Genomic DNA, 16,713 nt, shown 5'->3' with positions numbered 1-16,713 from the left:
GGGACTTTGCCTATAATGTAAACCATGCTGTGTTATGAAATGGCTCTGTTTCTATTCTGCCTGTGTACACTGTGGAGAACAAGCCAGGCTTGCAGAACACTGAGCCTTTCTGCCTCCTAGAAGATGCAGTTTCATGATTGACATCTGCCATAAAAGCCACCTGGAGGAAAACTGGATGCCACGCTTTCTACTTCACACTGACCCAGAGAGGAGAAAACACATTGACTTCGGCACATTTCATATCTCGGTAGCAGTGTGCTTACAACAAACTTCATTTTGTAAATCAAATAACATCTTGTGGAATAGAAACAAAAAATGTGAGACATTTAATCAAATCATACCTGGATTAATTGGAGGCCAAGCATGTGGCTGTGTATTTTTCTCTCACTTTGGAGTATAATCCTGTTTCCTAAACCAAAGGTATCAACTATACTATCTCCTGCTCCACTCTGGAGCCCTGAGTTCTAATTCACCTGAGGACTAAAGTAGATATTCCGGATACTGTGATGGGTATACAGTCACTTCTTAAACCTTCTTTAAGGTATAACCCAGATTTTTCAAATCCCCCCACCCAAACATAGTGTATTTGAAAAAGCTTTCTTCAAGCTGGGTGTGGTGGTGCACACTTTTATTTCCTGTGCTCAGAAGGCAGAGACAGACAGATCTCTGAGTTCAAGGCCAGTCTGTTCTATATAGAGACTTCCAAGACAGCCAGGATTACATAGAGAAACTCTGTCTTGGAAAATAAAAAAGAGAAAGCCTTTTCTGAGTCTTACACTCCCTAGGCACCTGCTCCACCACTTATGCAAGAGTAGCCAATTGCTGGTAATCACTGGGCAGTCTCTCCAGCCCCATCGTTGTTTCCTCACGACTTAACATGTCATTTGTATAGACAGACACAACCAAGTTTTTGTTTACAAAACTTACATAGCTTGACAGGATACTCTTAAAGAAGAAAGTAAATTTTTCAGCAGGAAATCCATTGTAAAATTAACATTTGTGGCAGACGCCATTAGCAGCACAAACTTCAGGAAAGGAAACTGAAGGTTTTCATTCTCTGCCTCTCACACCATGGAGAATTCTTCTATGGGTTCCGACTCTATGTTATCTGACCATTTCTTTGTGTGACAAAATTTGTGAAATATTTTTACAAGAAAGAAAAAAATCATTCAGTCTTTTGCATCAGAGAAGATCATGATTTTTAAATTCTAATCTAGAATTTATCTTCACAATTCCTTCTTTTTAATTTAATTTTTTTATTCATCTATTAATTTCCTTCCCAGCCTCAGCCTCCCCCATCCTCCCCTCCCAAAGCTGTGCGCCCTCCCCTGTATCAACCACTCCCATCCCCCAATTTCCAACTCTTCTGTCTCCATCCAGGAAAAGGAAGGTCTCCCATGACTGTCAATAAAATATGCATATCAAGTTGCAGTTAGATTAACTACCCCCAATGTATGAAGGCTGGGCAAGGCACCCCACTATGGGGAGTAGAGTCCCAAAATCCACTGAAAGAGTCAAGAAACAGCTCCTGCTCCCACTGTTAGGAGTCCCACAAAGGGACCAAACTACATAACATATATGCAGAGTGCCTAGGTTAGTCCCATGCAGGCTCCCTGGTTGTCGGTTCAGTCTCTGCAAGCCCCAATGAGGCCAGATTAGTTGATTATGTGAGCCTCCCCATGGTGTCCTTTACCCCTCTGTCTCCTTTCTTCTCCTCCTCCGTGATATTCCTGAACTCCTCCTAAGGTTTGACTGTGAGTTTCTGCTTCTGTCTCCATCCATTGCTGGATGGAGTCTCTGATGACAATTGGGCCAGGAATCAATCTGGTCACAGGAGTGTAGCCAGTTCAGGCTACTTATCCACTATTACGAGGAGTCTAATCTGGGGTCCTCCCTGAGGACTCCTGAGAGAGTCCCCTGTGCAAGGCTTCCACCCAGCACTGAAATGTTCCCCCAGCAGCTCCCCTCAGCACTCTTCCCTTCTGTTGTGCCCCCCAACCTTATCACTCATGTTCCCATCCTCCCTCCCCGTCCTCAGTCCATTCCCAAAATCTCTTCTAGTTCCCCTTCCCAGGGAGATATGGGTGCCCCCCCCCACCATGAACCCTCCTTGTTATTTAGTCTCTCTAGGTCTGTAGCCTATAACATAGTTATTCTTTATTTTACAACATCTCATGTTTGTCTTTCTCGGTCTGGGTTACCTCACTCAGATTTATTTTTTTCTAGTTCCATCCATTTGCCTTCAAATTTCCTAGTGTGCTTGTTTTAATCAACTGGGTAATACTGTGTAAAATTTGCCACATATCCTTATCCATTCCTTGGTAGAGGTACAGCTAGGTTGTTTCCAGGTTCTGACTATTACAAATAAAGCTACGATGAACATGGTTGAATAAGTGTCCTTGTGGTATGATTGGGTATATGCCCAAGAGTGGTATTTCTGGGTCTTGTAGTAGGTTGGTTCTCAGTTTTCTGAGGAACTGCCACACTGATTTCCAAAGTGATTATATAAGTTTGCAGTCCTACCAGCAATGGAGGAGTATTCCCCTTGCTCTACATTCTCTCTGGCATGAGCTGTCATATGTGTTTTCTTTATCTTATCCATTCTTATAGGCGTAAGATGGAATCTCAAATCAGTAAGAAATAAAGGCATCCCCCACTATATTTTTATGATTAATAGTCATAGAAAATTATTAAGATCCCTTAAATATTCTATTTGAAATGCTTTTCTTCTTACCGAGTTTTTGATTTTGATGAATCTGGATGGAGAGACTTCCAGCCCATGTCAGGATATTCTTTAACTTATTTCTGGCATTCTTTCTCAAACCTGAGGTCACGTGAGTACATCCATAGGCAGGATCCCTCCAAGAGGTGCTGAAGCAAGTGAAGGCCCTGAAATTTGAGCAGGGTCTGTTTCCATCTCAGTTCAACCACACTGTGACCAAGACAAAGATGGGAGTGGATGAGAAGCTGAGGCTGTGTGGAACCTGGTACCCACTTGTAACAGGACCCTTGCAGGGATGCTTTCTAAACATGTACTCATGAGGTAACCATTCCCTCTCCCTGAGTCCTCCCTCTGCTGATGAACCCAGTCCAACCCACCTATTAGCTTTTATATGGCTCATGAGTTAAGAATGATTTTATGCATTTAAATGTCATTTAAAAACAAAGGATTATGAACTTGTGGTACATGAGAATTACATAAAATTACAATTTTGCTGTTCACCCATAAAGGTTTATTGAAAAAAAAATGGCCATGTCTAAAACACTGGTATCTCATCTAGCAAAGGCTGCCATGCCAGTGTCAGATTGGAGTAGTGAAAGAATCCCCAAAGTCAAACACAATTACTCTCTAGGACGCTTCAGACAGCCTGCTGGCTACTTTAACCACCTAAGTAAAGCTGGGGTTTTGATGAATGATAATACCAAGTATCGTTATGATGATTTGCCTACCAGACAAGTATGGCCCTTACCTACTACAAGGAGATGACTCATCTGGCTATTCCCAATGTGGTGCTGCGACCCTTGGGAGAAACATGTTTTAATCCCCCTGCCTCTTATTTACTCCGCAGATCATGCCATGCAGACAGTCGGCCCCCTCAGCTGTCTCAAAGGCGATCTCACCCTAGTTAACCAGAAATACGGTAAACAAAATTACATCTCAAGCTGTCCCTGCTGTTCAAAGAATCTCTTTGAAAATTCAATCAACAGAACGCTTTTAATTTTGCTTCATCAGATGTGATTTGGGAGTCGGTGACTACAAGCCCAGCAGATTTCTCTTCTCCAGTCTTCTTTCCTCCTTGCATGTTAAATTTCCAGCAGAGCCCTGGAAACCAGGGTGGGGAGAAGCAATCTGAGAGCTGCTTCAGTCGGAATTCTGAGCATCCCCACAAGACAGAACCTCACAGACACAAGTCCAGCTAAATAGACTCTGCCATACATAACCTAAGTCTAGGGGCAAGAAACACTGGGATAGTGTAGCCCAGGGTTGTAATTTTTTGAAACTATGGATAGGGGCTGAAGAGATGGCTCAGTGCTTGCCTTGAAAACACAAGGACCTGAGTATGATTTTAGAACCTATATAAGGTGTCAGTGTGATGGCACATGCCTGTCATTCCAGTGTGGTGGTTTGAATGAGAATGGCCCCCATGGTCTCATGTATTTGAATGCTTGGGTCTCCAGTTGGTGGAACTCTTCAGAAAGAATTAGGAGCTGTGGTCTTTCGGAGGAGGTATGTCACTGGAGACAGGCTTTGAAGTTTCAAAAAACCCATGCCATTCCCAGTAATCTCTCTCCCCCTCCCCCCTTTCCCCCTCTCTCTGTCATGGTTATCTCAGATATAAGCTCTCAGTTTTGCTCCAGTGAGATGCCTGTCTGCTCCATTGCTCCCCATCATGATGGTCAGGGACTAACCCTCCAAAACTGAAAGCCCCCAATGAACTCTTCTATAATTTGCCTTTGCCATGGTATCTTATCACAGCAATAAAAATGTAACTAAGAGCCAGGCAGTGGTGGCGCACGCCTTTAATGCCAGCACTCGGGAGGTAGAGGCAGGTGGATCTCTGTGAGTTTGAGGCCAGCCTGGTCTACAAAAGCTAGTTCCAGGACAGCTAGTGCTGTTACACAGAGAAACCCTGTCTTGAAAAACCAAACATAAATAAATGCAACTAAGAAACCCAGTATCAAGGTAGAGGAAACAGTTGGGTTCTTGGGGTTCTTGCAAGCCAGTCTAGTCTGCTCAGTGAGTTCCAGGTTAGTGAGAGACCCCGTTTAAAAAGAATGGCAGGTGATGAGGAATGAGTAACGACACCCAAGGTTGTCCCCTGGCCTCCACACATGCCTTTACACACATGTACTCAAACACAGATACGTACATGCACACTTATGGATAGACAGGACAGACATAGGAATTCTAGTCGCATATAGCTCTCTCATTTGCTTAGCCTCTTATCCTGTAGGCCAACACTAGGCTTTATCATCTAGACTTTCTCAACTAAAGAGAATCACAAAGAGTAAAGATAAACAAGACTGAAAGCTGCCCTCGATAAAGGGTTCTTTTTCAAATGCTACTAACATGAACACATCTTGCCAAGAATTCTTTCTTGGGTCTTTTCAATCAGTAATTAACTGATAGAAGAAAACTGAGTTTTTCCTCCTTAATAAACTCAGGCTTTCTCGTTGTCCAAGACTATGCTCTCTGCACAGCCATTCTCTAATGAAGTCTGGGGAGTGAGCGTTTCCTGCTGGGCACAAGCACCACATGAAATTCCCTTATTGAAGAACAGTAGAGAAACGGATGCTGGGCAGCAGCCAGCTCAGCCAGCCCTGCGGAGTGGAATGGGATCAGCGATTCGGGGCAAGGCACAGTGCAGCCGTCAGGTCAACTGTCTTGATGATTTGTGCCAATCACAGAGGTCAGGCCCAGCTTCCAGAGATGTGACATGAATCAGATCGATGTTTATAGTCACTCGAGTGATTAACTTTACTGTGGCCCTGAACTCTGGACTGTAGCCACGTTTCCATCTTTATTTTCCATGTAAAAACTGGAAGGAAATGTAAGGGGCAGTAATAAAGTTCAATGTGGCTTGTTGCCTCACCAGGAACATGTGATTGGGACAGGCAGCGGAATATTTAAGATGCTAAGTTCATCTTCATGTCTCCGTAGCTTTGCTACACAAGGTGATCTTAGCCTGCTTCAGAAGCTTCTGGGGGGGGGGCAAAGTTTATATGTTCTGCTCCCACCTTTACTCCACAGGAGTTAGGACAGGGGTGGTGCTTCACCCCTGTTCACTAATGTGTGCTTGTGATGACGACGGCACTTCACTGAAAATTCGGAATGCTTCATCTAGTGAAAAGTGGTCAAAAGTCTTCAACTTAAGTTTCTATTCAACTGTGACTCCATTAAGATCAGCGACTCCAAAGACTAAGACCTATATGCCCCATACAGCCTTTTCCCAAATGAAGGAAAGATTCTCATTTGCCAATACTCTGCAAAATGCAATTTCGTGTTTATAGACTACAGATGTAGACAGAAAGCCTTGCCCCCAGTCATTCCTGCACCCACTCATTATTTTGTAAGGTCAAATCAGCTGGGAAAGAAGTTTCAGTGCGAGGTTGTGTAGATCAGACTCACCTGTAGGCATGTCTGTGGTGGGGGAGCAGGACGGTCTCTTGATGACATCAACTGATGTGGGAAGACCCAGTCTAAGAGTGGGCAGCACTGTTCCCTGGGCTTGGATCATGGACTTTGGAAACAGAAAAATGGAGGAAAAAGAAGAAGAAAGAGAAGGAGAAAGGAAGCTGAGTACACATGCTCTCTGTTCTTGACTACGGATGTGGCCAGCTGTTTAAAGCTCATGTGACCTTGGCTTTCTTGCAATGGTAGACTGTAACCTGCAACTGTGAAGTAAATAAATGCTTTCGCCATAAGCTTATTTTTCCGTGTGTTTATTTCATCACAGAGACAAAATCAAAGCATTGCATATAGAGCCTGTGTGTGTGTGTGTGTGTGTGTGTGTGTGTGAGAGAGTGTGTAAGCGAGAGAGAGAGAGTTTGATGTCTTCTCCTTGCTTGTATTAGAGGCATCCAACTCCAATCTTATATTTACTAAGTCAACTCCATCCTCTCCCCAGTCAAATACTTCATTGAAGAGACTAGTCATACTGACATAGCCCTAATGGCAGCCATTAGAAGTAAGGGCTCAATTTTTATAGTGTTTGCAAGGATAAATTATAAAATCCTTTAAAAACAATTGATTCCTTCAGATTATCATGTTTTTATTTACTTCCCAACAGAAAATGTCTTTTAAAGAGGGGCGGATATTTTCATACACACACATACCAGCTGTTCCATTCCCATGGTTAGAAATTAATAAATCTGTCAATAATTTTCTGGGGGCCCATGGTAGTAGGCAGGATTAAAACAAGGGATGAGCTGTGATTTCTTCTGCTGATGAGCTGCAGTACTATGAGTCATTCTAGAGAGAAATGATGGAAATTCATTTTTCTGCAGAAAAATTCCAGACACTCGGGTAGGACCACTGCACCCTTTCTTGTCATTCACAGAGGAAGAATGACTTCCCTGGAGAGTAGGAATGGTGCCAGAGGCCCAGAGATGACGTCTCAGCCACTGTTGTGTCCTGTAGTTTGTGCATGTCTGTGACTTTGGACAGTCGTTGACATCAATGCTCTACCAGCTCTGTAGAATGGGAACAGTAACTCTCATGGCTGAGAGGATTGCACTGAGAATGGTTGCTTATTTCCATCAATCTGTCTTGTGTTTTCTTGGTACAGAGGGAAAAATTCATAAAACTGCTGGACCAGTTGCATAACTCCTTAAGGATCGACCTGTCAAAGTACAGGGTAGGTACAGCATGATTTCCCTTAAGGTGGACCACTGCCAAAGTACAGGGTAGGTACAGCATGATTTCCCTTCAGGTAGACGACTGCCAAAGTACAGGGTAGGTACAGCATGATTTCCCTTAAGGTGGACCACTGCCTTCACTCTAGGAGGCTTCTCCACACAGTGTATCATTACCCATCCTGTAATGGAAAAACAAACACGCTGATTTTGAGTCTGACACATTGGAAGCAATCCTCAAAGGAGCCTTTGTTGTTCTCAGACTCTGCCTGTACATAAACCCTAACAATAATAATACTTTGTGTGTGTACAACTCATTCTTGGAATTTTTAATAACCATCTGGTGGAGTAGCCCTGGGATAATTCATCAAGTGAACACAAAGTCCAGCCTTACTTTTAAATTCATTTTGAAAATTTAGTTACAAAACACATCATCATAATTGTAGATGCTTTTCTATACCTTATATTTATCAACAGTTTATTTGAATATTTTCTTATTTGTATATGTGCATTTCCTGCTTTCGTTTTAATTAGTCCCTTAATGATTGATGAATAGATAATAGATAGATAGACAGATAGATAGAAGATAGATAGATGATAGATAGATAGATAGATAGATAGATATGCATCTCCTGCATTCATTTTAATTAGTCCCTTAATGACTGATGAATGGATAAGAGATAGATAGATAGATAGATAGATATGCATCTCCTGCATTCATTTTAATTAGTCCCTTAATGACTGATGAATGGATAAGAGATAGATAGATAGATAGATAGATATGCATCTCCTGCATTCATTTTAATTAGTCCCTTAATGACTGATGAATGGATAAGAGATAGATAGATAGATAGATAGTTGGATGATAGATAGACAGATGATAGATAGATGATAGATAGATAGATAGATAGATAGATAGATAGATAGATAGATAGATAGATAGATAGATAGATTACTAGGTAGACAGGTAATTACCTATTTCTGGAAATTTTATCAAGTATAATTGTATATTGGAATTAACCTCATTACAAGCAAACAGTCGTCACCCATGCCAGCCTGCTGTAGAAGCTATTTCAGGGCGAGAGACAGAACACAGCTTATTGACCATCGTTAGGAACCAAGCCTGCTCAAGGTCATAAGAAAAATCCAGAACTGCATTTGGGATTTTCTGCTGACTGTAGAGCCCCTACATGAAAACAATCATCAGTTAATATGAGAAATGTCTCAAGGTTAAAACCCTTTGTTTCTTCAAGTATTTTCATAATGACACTTCTTCCTTTTCCTCCATAATTCTGAATATATTAAAAATGTAAGTGACCTGTCTCCATGTACCTCACTAGGGAGAAAGCTGTGTGGAACTCATCATATTTCAGATCTTGAAATACAATCTTATTTCCTGCTTTTAGAAGTTTCCCTGAGCCTGAAAAGTAAATCTTATCACCTATACCATGTTCAAAGTAATTTTTGAAAATTACAGCAATCTTTGGAAAATGATAAAAAGATTTAAATACATACTAACCTCCCTTCTTTGAAAAAAATGTATTTTATAAGCAGGAATTAACATATTAGCATTGCAAAAACAATAAATTTAGTAAACTTTTAAAGCTTTTCCTTTATTGTATGAGGTTGCTCCACTGATGTGATGAATTTAATCACTTCATTTTCACGCCTCGGTTGTCCACTCTCACCACCTTCTCTCTCTCTTGCCAGAGCCCTTCTCCTCAACAAGCCCCCATCCTATGGTCACGTTTTCATCTTGTGTGTGGCCCGCTGAATTTAATTAGGGTTTCGTGTCTGGGTGCGGATGGGAGGTTATTTACTGGAGCACAGCAACCCATCAGTGGCTACACCACTGAAGAGAATGGCACCCCGAGGACGGATAAAAGTATATGACTTCCTAAGATGGATAGCAGAATGTTTCTAAATCTTCTGTTTCTCAGAATGTTCTGTGATAAAACACACACAAAAAATATTAAGAACACTCTAGAATATTTTTAACTGTAGTATGACCTACCTCCTGCTTTTAATTTTTTTTTTTTTGCAGTAAGCTTGTTTTATTAATTTTCCCACTGGAGGTCCAATATCAGCAACTTTATTCATTTCTGTTTCCTATTTAACCAGGAAAACTTTCCCGCCAGCAGCAGCGAGAGACTGCAGGACCTGAAGTCCACTGTGGACCTGCTGACCAGCATCACCTTCTTTAGGATGAAGGTATCTCATCCCATGCCCACGATGTTCCAGTGAGACATCAGAACACGTTTGTCCCTCCACAGCTTTGCTTTATCCTCCTGCTGGCCAGTGCTGTCCAACTCCAGCCAGTAATCCTGGGCCACACGACTTGTCCAACACAGGCTCCATCAAAGAAGCAAGTTTCCTGTCACTCTACATGGATTCACTGAGTCAGAACTAAGTTCCCATTAAATTTGACTCAAAAGACGTGTTCTTCGTAACGCTACAAGACACTTTAAAAAGCAGCAAAGAATGTGAAGTGAAAGTAGAGTTATATTTCAGTGGTAGCTGGGATGGTTTGCTAACTTTGCACTGTAGAATAGCTCACTCCTGTTCTGGGATGGTTTGCTATCTTTGCACTGTAGAAGAGCTCACTCCTGTTCACCCAACGATGCCAGCGCAGTGACAGCCTTGGCAATGCTTGGATGAGAATTGCTCACCTGATTCCTTGGTGCATTTGGCTATGGTCTGGGAAACTCTCTAGGCACTTCCATTTAGAAATAGCCCTTCTTTCATACCATTTTCTAGACAGTCATAATTTAGGGCAGTATGAAGTTTTTCAAATACAGTTTGCTAGGATATAGACTTAATATTTTTTTTCTTTCTGAAATAATTGTGAGAGTTGGTCAGCAAATTCTGAGGTAGCAAACAAAATAAAACAACACACCAGGTTATTTTTCTCAGTTACCATGAGTTTGTCACTTACGGCACTAAAAGATAGTATTTTTTAATTGACAGAAAGCAAAAGCATGATATATGGATGATCGTTAGTTTCTGTAATGTCACTTAGCTTAATATGAGAACCCATTGATGACTGGAGAAAACACAATTTAATGTCTGTTCTGATACACTGGTATCAGTGTGTAGGTAAAGCAGGTGAGACCCAGTCAAGGCTTGGTGGGAAAGTGATGGGCTCAGGTGGGCAAGAGATGGCTGCCACAGCAGGGAATTGAGAAAGGAGCAGCAGCCAGAGTGACACTCCATTGATAGGCATCTGCTCCTCTCCTTCCCAGGGTGACTACCAAGTGAGGATTCTTCTGTTACTTCTCTAGTAAAAGGAACAAAGGAGAGAGAATAGCCTCACATGATTATGACACAGCCCTGCCACCTGCCCTGTCTCTGTATTATTTACACTCTTCTTTCTTTTGTATTATTGACTGTCACCCGAAGTCTGTTTTCTAGAATTGATGGCCCCTGCCACCTTCGCGATTGATTACCTTCCTCTTAGAAACTAGTAAATTGGCTAGATTCCTCCCTATTGTACTAAATCATCAGCTTCCCTCTTCCCACTGTATGCTCCTTATTATCAATTACGCTCTTAATTTTTAAAGCATTATTTGACAGGCTGATGAGATGGCTTATCAGGAAAGAACGCTTTTTGCTTTTCTACAGGATCTGAGCTCTTTACCCAGCGCCCACAAGGTGGCTCACAACCAGCTACAACCCCAGTTCTAGAGGGTCTCACGCCATCTTCTGGCCTTTGTGAAAACTGCACACAGATGGTGCCTAGACTCTGTCCATGCAAGCAACCACACATTAGTTAATCTTTAAAATACTGCTTGACCCCACTTACCCCAGTTCCAAAACTTTTCAAAAGTTGTTTCTTTCTATTGTATTCTTTCTTTGGAGGGTTATAATTTAATTACAACATCTCTCCCTTCCAATTTCTCCCTCCAAACCTTCTCATACACCCCTTCTTCCCTTCCTGCTTTCAAATTCACGGCCTCTTTCTTTTTTGTTATTAATTGTATGTGGGTGTGGGTGTAGGTGTGGGTGTGTTTCTAAATTTAACCTGTTCACTCTGTGCAATTCTACCAGCATGTGTGTTTTCAGAACTACTGGTTTAGCACTGAACCACCAATTAGTGTGCTCTTCCCTAGGGACAGCCTCCTGTCCTGTGCCCACCTTTGCTCAGTTGCCTATAGTTTTTTATGTAGGGTTGAAACCTGATGGGATTTTCTCCTTCCAGTTTGGCATGTTCATTGGCATCATCCTTGTATAGTTCATGTTTGGGCAGCCATGATAGTGAGACTCTCTGGGCGTAGCCTCTGATATTGCTAAGAGACACAAACTCACAACAAACTCCCTGATCCTCTGGTTCTTGCAATCTTTCCCAAGCCTTTGGTGTGGGAGCATGTAGATGTATGGGAATGGGCTCTGCAACTCTGCATTTTGACTGGCTGTGATTTCCTGAAATGGTCTCTTCTGTTGCAAAGAGAAATCATTTTGACCAAGACAGAAGACTGCACTAGTCTGTGGGTATAAGAACAAATGTTTATAGGTTCTTAGGGATTATGCTGATCTAGTACATCAGAGGGTATAGATTCTCCTCCATTAACCATGACTTCACCAGCACTGGATAATTAGCTGGGTCTACCATATCAGGCATGCTAGCCCTCTTGTTGGGCTGGTCTTAAGTCCAATTAGAGAAGTATTGTTTTGTGCCAAGGTATTGTCTTCTGATTATCTTATATTCTCATTATAGAGAATAAAATCATCCTTTTCAGTATGCAATTCTAGTAATTCTTGGAAATGTGTAGCTGCATAGACACAATAGCAATATTCACAGAGCGCTCCATAAGCCCATCAAATTCCCTTTGCAATCAGCCCCTCTCCACCACTGCTGGCAGATACTACAGTTCCTTGCATAGAAGTTCTCCCTTCCCAGAAGACCATGCAAGTGGCATCATACCCTGTGTCGTATCCTTGTGACCCATCCATGCTGTTAACGAATCTACTGTCTGCATCGCTTGTGACTGACTGGTGATTATGTGATATGGACAGACCACAGGTTGTTTGCTCACTCACTAAAGGCTGGACGTATTGGCTATTCTCAGTTTATATTGATTACAAATACAACAAACATAAGGAGTACAAGCATTTGTTCAGACACATTCTCACCTTGGGAAAATCCCCAGCCAGAGTGTATGGTGCCTCCATCTGCTCTGGGGCTCTTAGTGAAGTTTTGCTCCCTATCTAACCTCTGTCTTTCTGATTTTCTGTTGGGAGTGAAGTTGCATCTTATTGTAGACTTTAAATTCCCTACCTTACATATAAACAAACCCCACAATGTATTAAATGAGAGACAGGGATGGTTTTTGTATATTTAGAGATGATAGCTTAAAATTTATTTATTGAAAATGTATTCTTATATTTTTGGTTGAGAGCCTAACCTTTAAAAGCTGAGCCATCGCATGCCTTTAATCCCAGCACTCAGGAGGCAGAGGCAGGTGGACCTGATCTAGAAAAACTAGCTCCAGGACAGGCTCCAAAGCTACAGAGAAACCCTGTCTCAAAAAACAAACGAACAAGAAAAAAAAAGAAAGAAAGAAAGAAAGAAAGAAAGAAAGAAAGAAAGAAAGAAAGAAAGAAAGGAAGGAAGGAAGGAAGGAAGGAAGGAAGGAAGGAAATATATTCTTTCCCTGCTGATATTTTATTTGAGATTTCGTAAATGACCAATTGTTTCCAACTGATATACTTTTCTCAAAAAACCATCTATACACCTACTATCACCATACTGCCTTGATTATTGATGCTTTATAGAGAATCTTAAAACACGCAGTTTGTGCCATTTTCCTCTTTGACCCTACAGGTTAGGGGTTTAAAGTATTGTTGAGATTTTTGTTGAAACTGAGTTTTCTGTAAAGGCTGACTGGTAATGATGAGTTGCTTTCCTATTCTGTTAAACCTTTGTCTGCCTTGACCGACCATAAGGCTCTTACAATGCTCTCCATGCGGTTCTCCGGTTCCCTTCCACCCTCCTACCCTTCCGACTTCATCTGCTGTTTCCGTCCTCTGTGCTCTTTCTGGGTCATCAACACCTCCCAGCCTCTCGCCATCGCCTTGTTTCTCTTTTTATCACGGGTTGCCATGCAGTGTGCTTAACTCAGTTTTTATTCATTACCTCTAGAATTTAAGCCTACGAGGAAAGGTGTTTCTTGTTCATCCTTCCGCTTGCTCATTTCAGTATTATTGTTACAAGACACACAGTGATTGCTTCCCATTTGTCAACTGATGGAGCTGAGAAAGTGTTGTTCCTGGTCACGTGAAGTGTTTCCGCTTGGGTGTTTACAGCCATGAACATTTTTAGGAGACTGCTATTTCAGAAAGCTAAATTATACACACACACACACACACACACACACTAATCATTTAGCTTTATTTTATATATATATATATATATATATATATATATATATATGTATGTATGTATGTATGTATGTATACTCATTCACTATATGTGTTCACAATATATATGCTGTCTATATCCCCTATGTGGGTTCCAGGGATTGAACTCAGGTCATAGGTTAGGCTACAATCTCCCTTACCCACTTAGCCATATAACCCACCTTGCTTTAAAGGCCATGTTTTTTTTTTTTTTTAAACATAATCTTACACAGTACTTGACTATAGTTTCATGGTTTGTAGCAGTCTATTGTGTTTAAGAAAATACTTTGTCCATCAGGTTCTGGAGCTGCAGAGCCCACCGAAGGCCAGCGCGGTAGTGAAGGACTGTGTCAGGGCCTGCCTGGATTCTACATACAAGTACATCTTCGACAATTGCCACGAACTCTACTCTCAGCTAATAGACCCGGTAAGAGGAGGTGCGGGGCTTTGTGATCGCTGCCACTCTGTCTCTGATGTCTGCTTCAATACATTCAGAATAGCAGAAAATGGGGAAGAATGCTCATTTAATTTCACATTAACTACAGGTCTGAGAATTCCCAACCCATGTCTTCACATTTGAACACCATTTCCCTGTGCTCGAGCTAATTCATCCTTCACAATAGCTTCGTGTGGCAAAGGCAGATATTATCGTTCCTGTTTTTCAGGTGCATAATTGCGTTTAGAAGAATTAAATGTCCCGCTCCAGTTCACAGAATAGGTAGCAATTCCTTCGAGGGAACCTGACGTTGGGCCAATAAGGCATTCAATGTAAATGTATTCCACTCTTTTCTGTTTGTTTTTCTTCTACTACTTTTAGTAAACATCTAGAAAATGAACAAAACTCCCATTGAAAACTCAGGTGCTGTGGCTGGGATGTAGTTGTTGGTAGGCTACTTGCCTACCAACATGTTCAAAGCCATAGGTTTGATCCCCAACACTGCGTAAACCTAGTATTGTGGCTCACACCTGTAATCCAGACAGTTGGAAGGTGAAGGTAAGGATGTCAACTGTTCAAGGTCATTCTTAACTACGTAGTATATTCAAGGCTTATTTGGGTTACATGAAACCTTGTGCCCCCAACATAAGGAAAAGGAAAGAGGGGGAAATAATCAATTGTGTATACAGCTATATCATATTTAAAAATAAAAGGTCTCCTTCAAAAGTATCCTGTTCCGTATTACTCTCTAAGCTTTAGACTCCTCTTTCCACCTTCCCAGAAATGAAGAGACCCTTGTAGAATTCTTTTACAGAGTTTAAAGTGTATATATTACAACAGTGGTACTGTCGAATCTTTACTTGAGCAATTAAGGTCACGGGATAAATAATTTGGTGGCACAGACTAGAGCCACTAGCAGAGAAGGTGGAATTCTGTAGCTCTTGTCCACAATGAATCATCCATGAGCAGCTTAGCGTGTCGCACATCACAGGCATCCTGCCAAGAGCAGGAGACGCAGTCATGATTCCTGTTTGTAAATGCACACAATTAAAGCCTTAAGACCGATTTCAATATGTGTTCTGATGCTTACACATTAGAATTAGTGGAGCAAGGCCTCAATCAGGGCCTTCTCCTCTCTAAAATAGACAGAATGCCTTTCCTGTCTACTTCAGAATTAGGTTATAAAACCAAGACACGCCGCCAAGCATTTAGCAAATCAGAAATCAGTGCAGAGTCATCAGTAATGACAAATGATTAAAAACACACAGCATAGAAGCCAAAGAAAGACTCTTAATATGGTAATTTTGTTAAAAACACAGACCTACGTTGAAAGGCAAATGTGAAATTTGAAATGATGTTTATTAGGAGCTCGGAGCCAACTGAAGGATTCCTGCATGGTTAAGTGTGAAATGTTTTATTCTTAAAGTTACCATTTAAAACCTTCCAGTAAATACAGATACTATTGCCTTAATTAACTTGAATCTATTTACAAGAATAAATATTATATATAGTCATATATTTTTAAATAAATTGCTTCTTTTTAATCTATGAGCAGCACTAGCAACATGAAGGACATGATGGTGTTGCATGGATAAATGCAGAGTCAATGCTATACAGACTTGTTGGGGAATATTATTTTAAGGTGTGTGACTTTTGTTTATTCTGTATTTGTTTAGCTCTATGAAGCTTTGATTCTATCCCTGTCTAAAACACCTGATGGTGTAATAAAGAGCTGAACAGCCAATAGCGAGACAGGAGCAAGGATAGGCGGGGCTGGCAGGCAGAGAGTAAAAACAGAAGCAGAAATGAGAAAAGGGGAGCAAACAAGAGAACAAGGAGAGGAGGACATCAAGGGTCAGCCACCCAGCCACCCAGCTACCCAGGCAGCCACGGAGTAAGAGTAAAAGTAAGATACAAAGAAAGAAGTAAGGAAATGAAAAGGCCCAGAGGCAAAGGGTAGTCCAGATAATTTAGGAAAAGCTGGCAAGAAACAAGCCAAGCTAAGGTCGGGTGATTATATGTAAGAATAAGTCTCTGTGTATTATTTATTTGGAAGCAGGGTAGCAGTCTGCCCAAAAGAACAAAAAACAACCAACAACACATACTTTCTTAGAAAAGTCTTATGTTTAGTGACAGATTTCTTATAAAAAAATAATATTGAAGAGAAGGCCTAAGATAAACGTTCAACAAATTATCAAATGTCATACTACCAGCTTGGCAGTGACCAGTAAAAAGAGTCTGTCTACACTGTAATTGGTGGTTAGCAGAGGTAGGTAGATTGCAGTAGCCCTTGCTCCAATCTCTGCATATGTCCTTTAGAAATCAAAGGACAATAGAATCGCGGAAGGAAATGAGTCAGTCCCTTTCTCTAATTTCTTGCTGCATTTGTTTTTCTCAAATATTCCACATGGTTCTCTATGACTCTCTTCTGTTTGACTACCATTCCTCAAATGTCTTATTGAGAATGTATCCTGCTATGCTGCTTTCTTTGAAAAAAAATCTTTTAGATACTTTGTTTGCTTGTT

The 16,713-nt window shown here is 41.2% G+C and overlaps 1 protein-coding gene across 2 annotated transcripts in view; it reads left to right on the top strand.

Moving 5' to 3' along the window:
• The window catches only part of Unc13c (unc-13 homolog C), a 417,871-nt gene that overhangs the window by 229,141 nt on the left and 172,017 nt on the right, over positions 1–16,713 (top strand). For both annotated transcript variants that reach the window (XM_038322705.1, XM_038322704.1), the window contains 3 exons: positions 7,290–7,358; positions 9,478–9,567; positions 14,051–14,179. In XM_038322705.1, coding sequence (XP_038178633.1) covers positions 7,290–7,358; positions 9,478–9,567; positions 14,051–14,179 — 288 coding nt within the window. The remainder of the gene's footprint in view (positions 1–7,289; positions 7,359–9,477; positions 9,568–14,050; positions 14,180–16,713) is intronic.

The sequence above is a fragment of the Arvicola amphibius genome, chromosome 3, assembly GCF_903992535.2.
Source record: "Arvicola amphibius chromosome 3, mArvAmp1.2, whole genome shotgun sequence".
Taxonomy (NCBI): domain Eukaryota; kingdom Metazoa; phylum Chordata; class Mammalia; order Rodentia; family Cricetidae; genus Arvicola; species Arvicola amphibius.
This window is presented reverse-complemented; position numbering and strand designations above follow the sequence as displayed.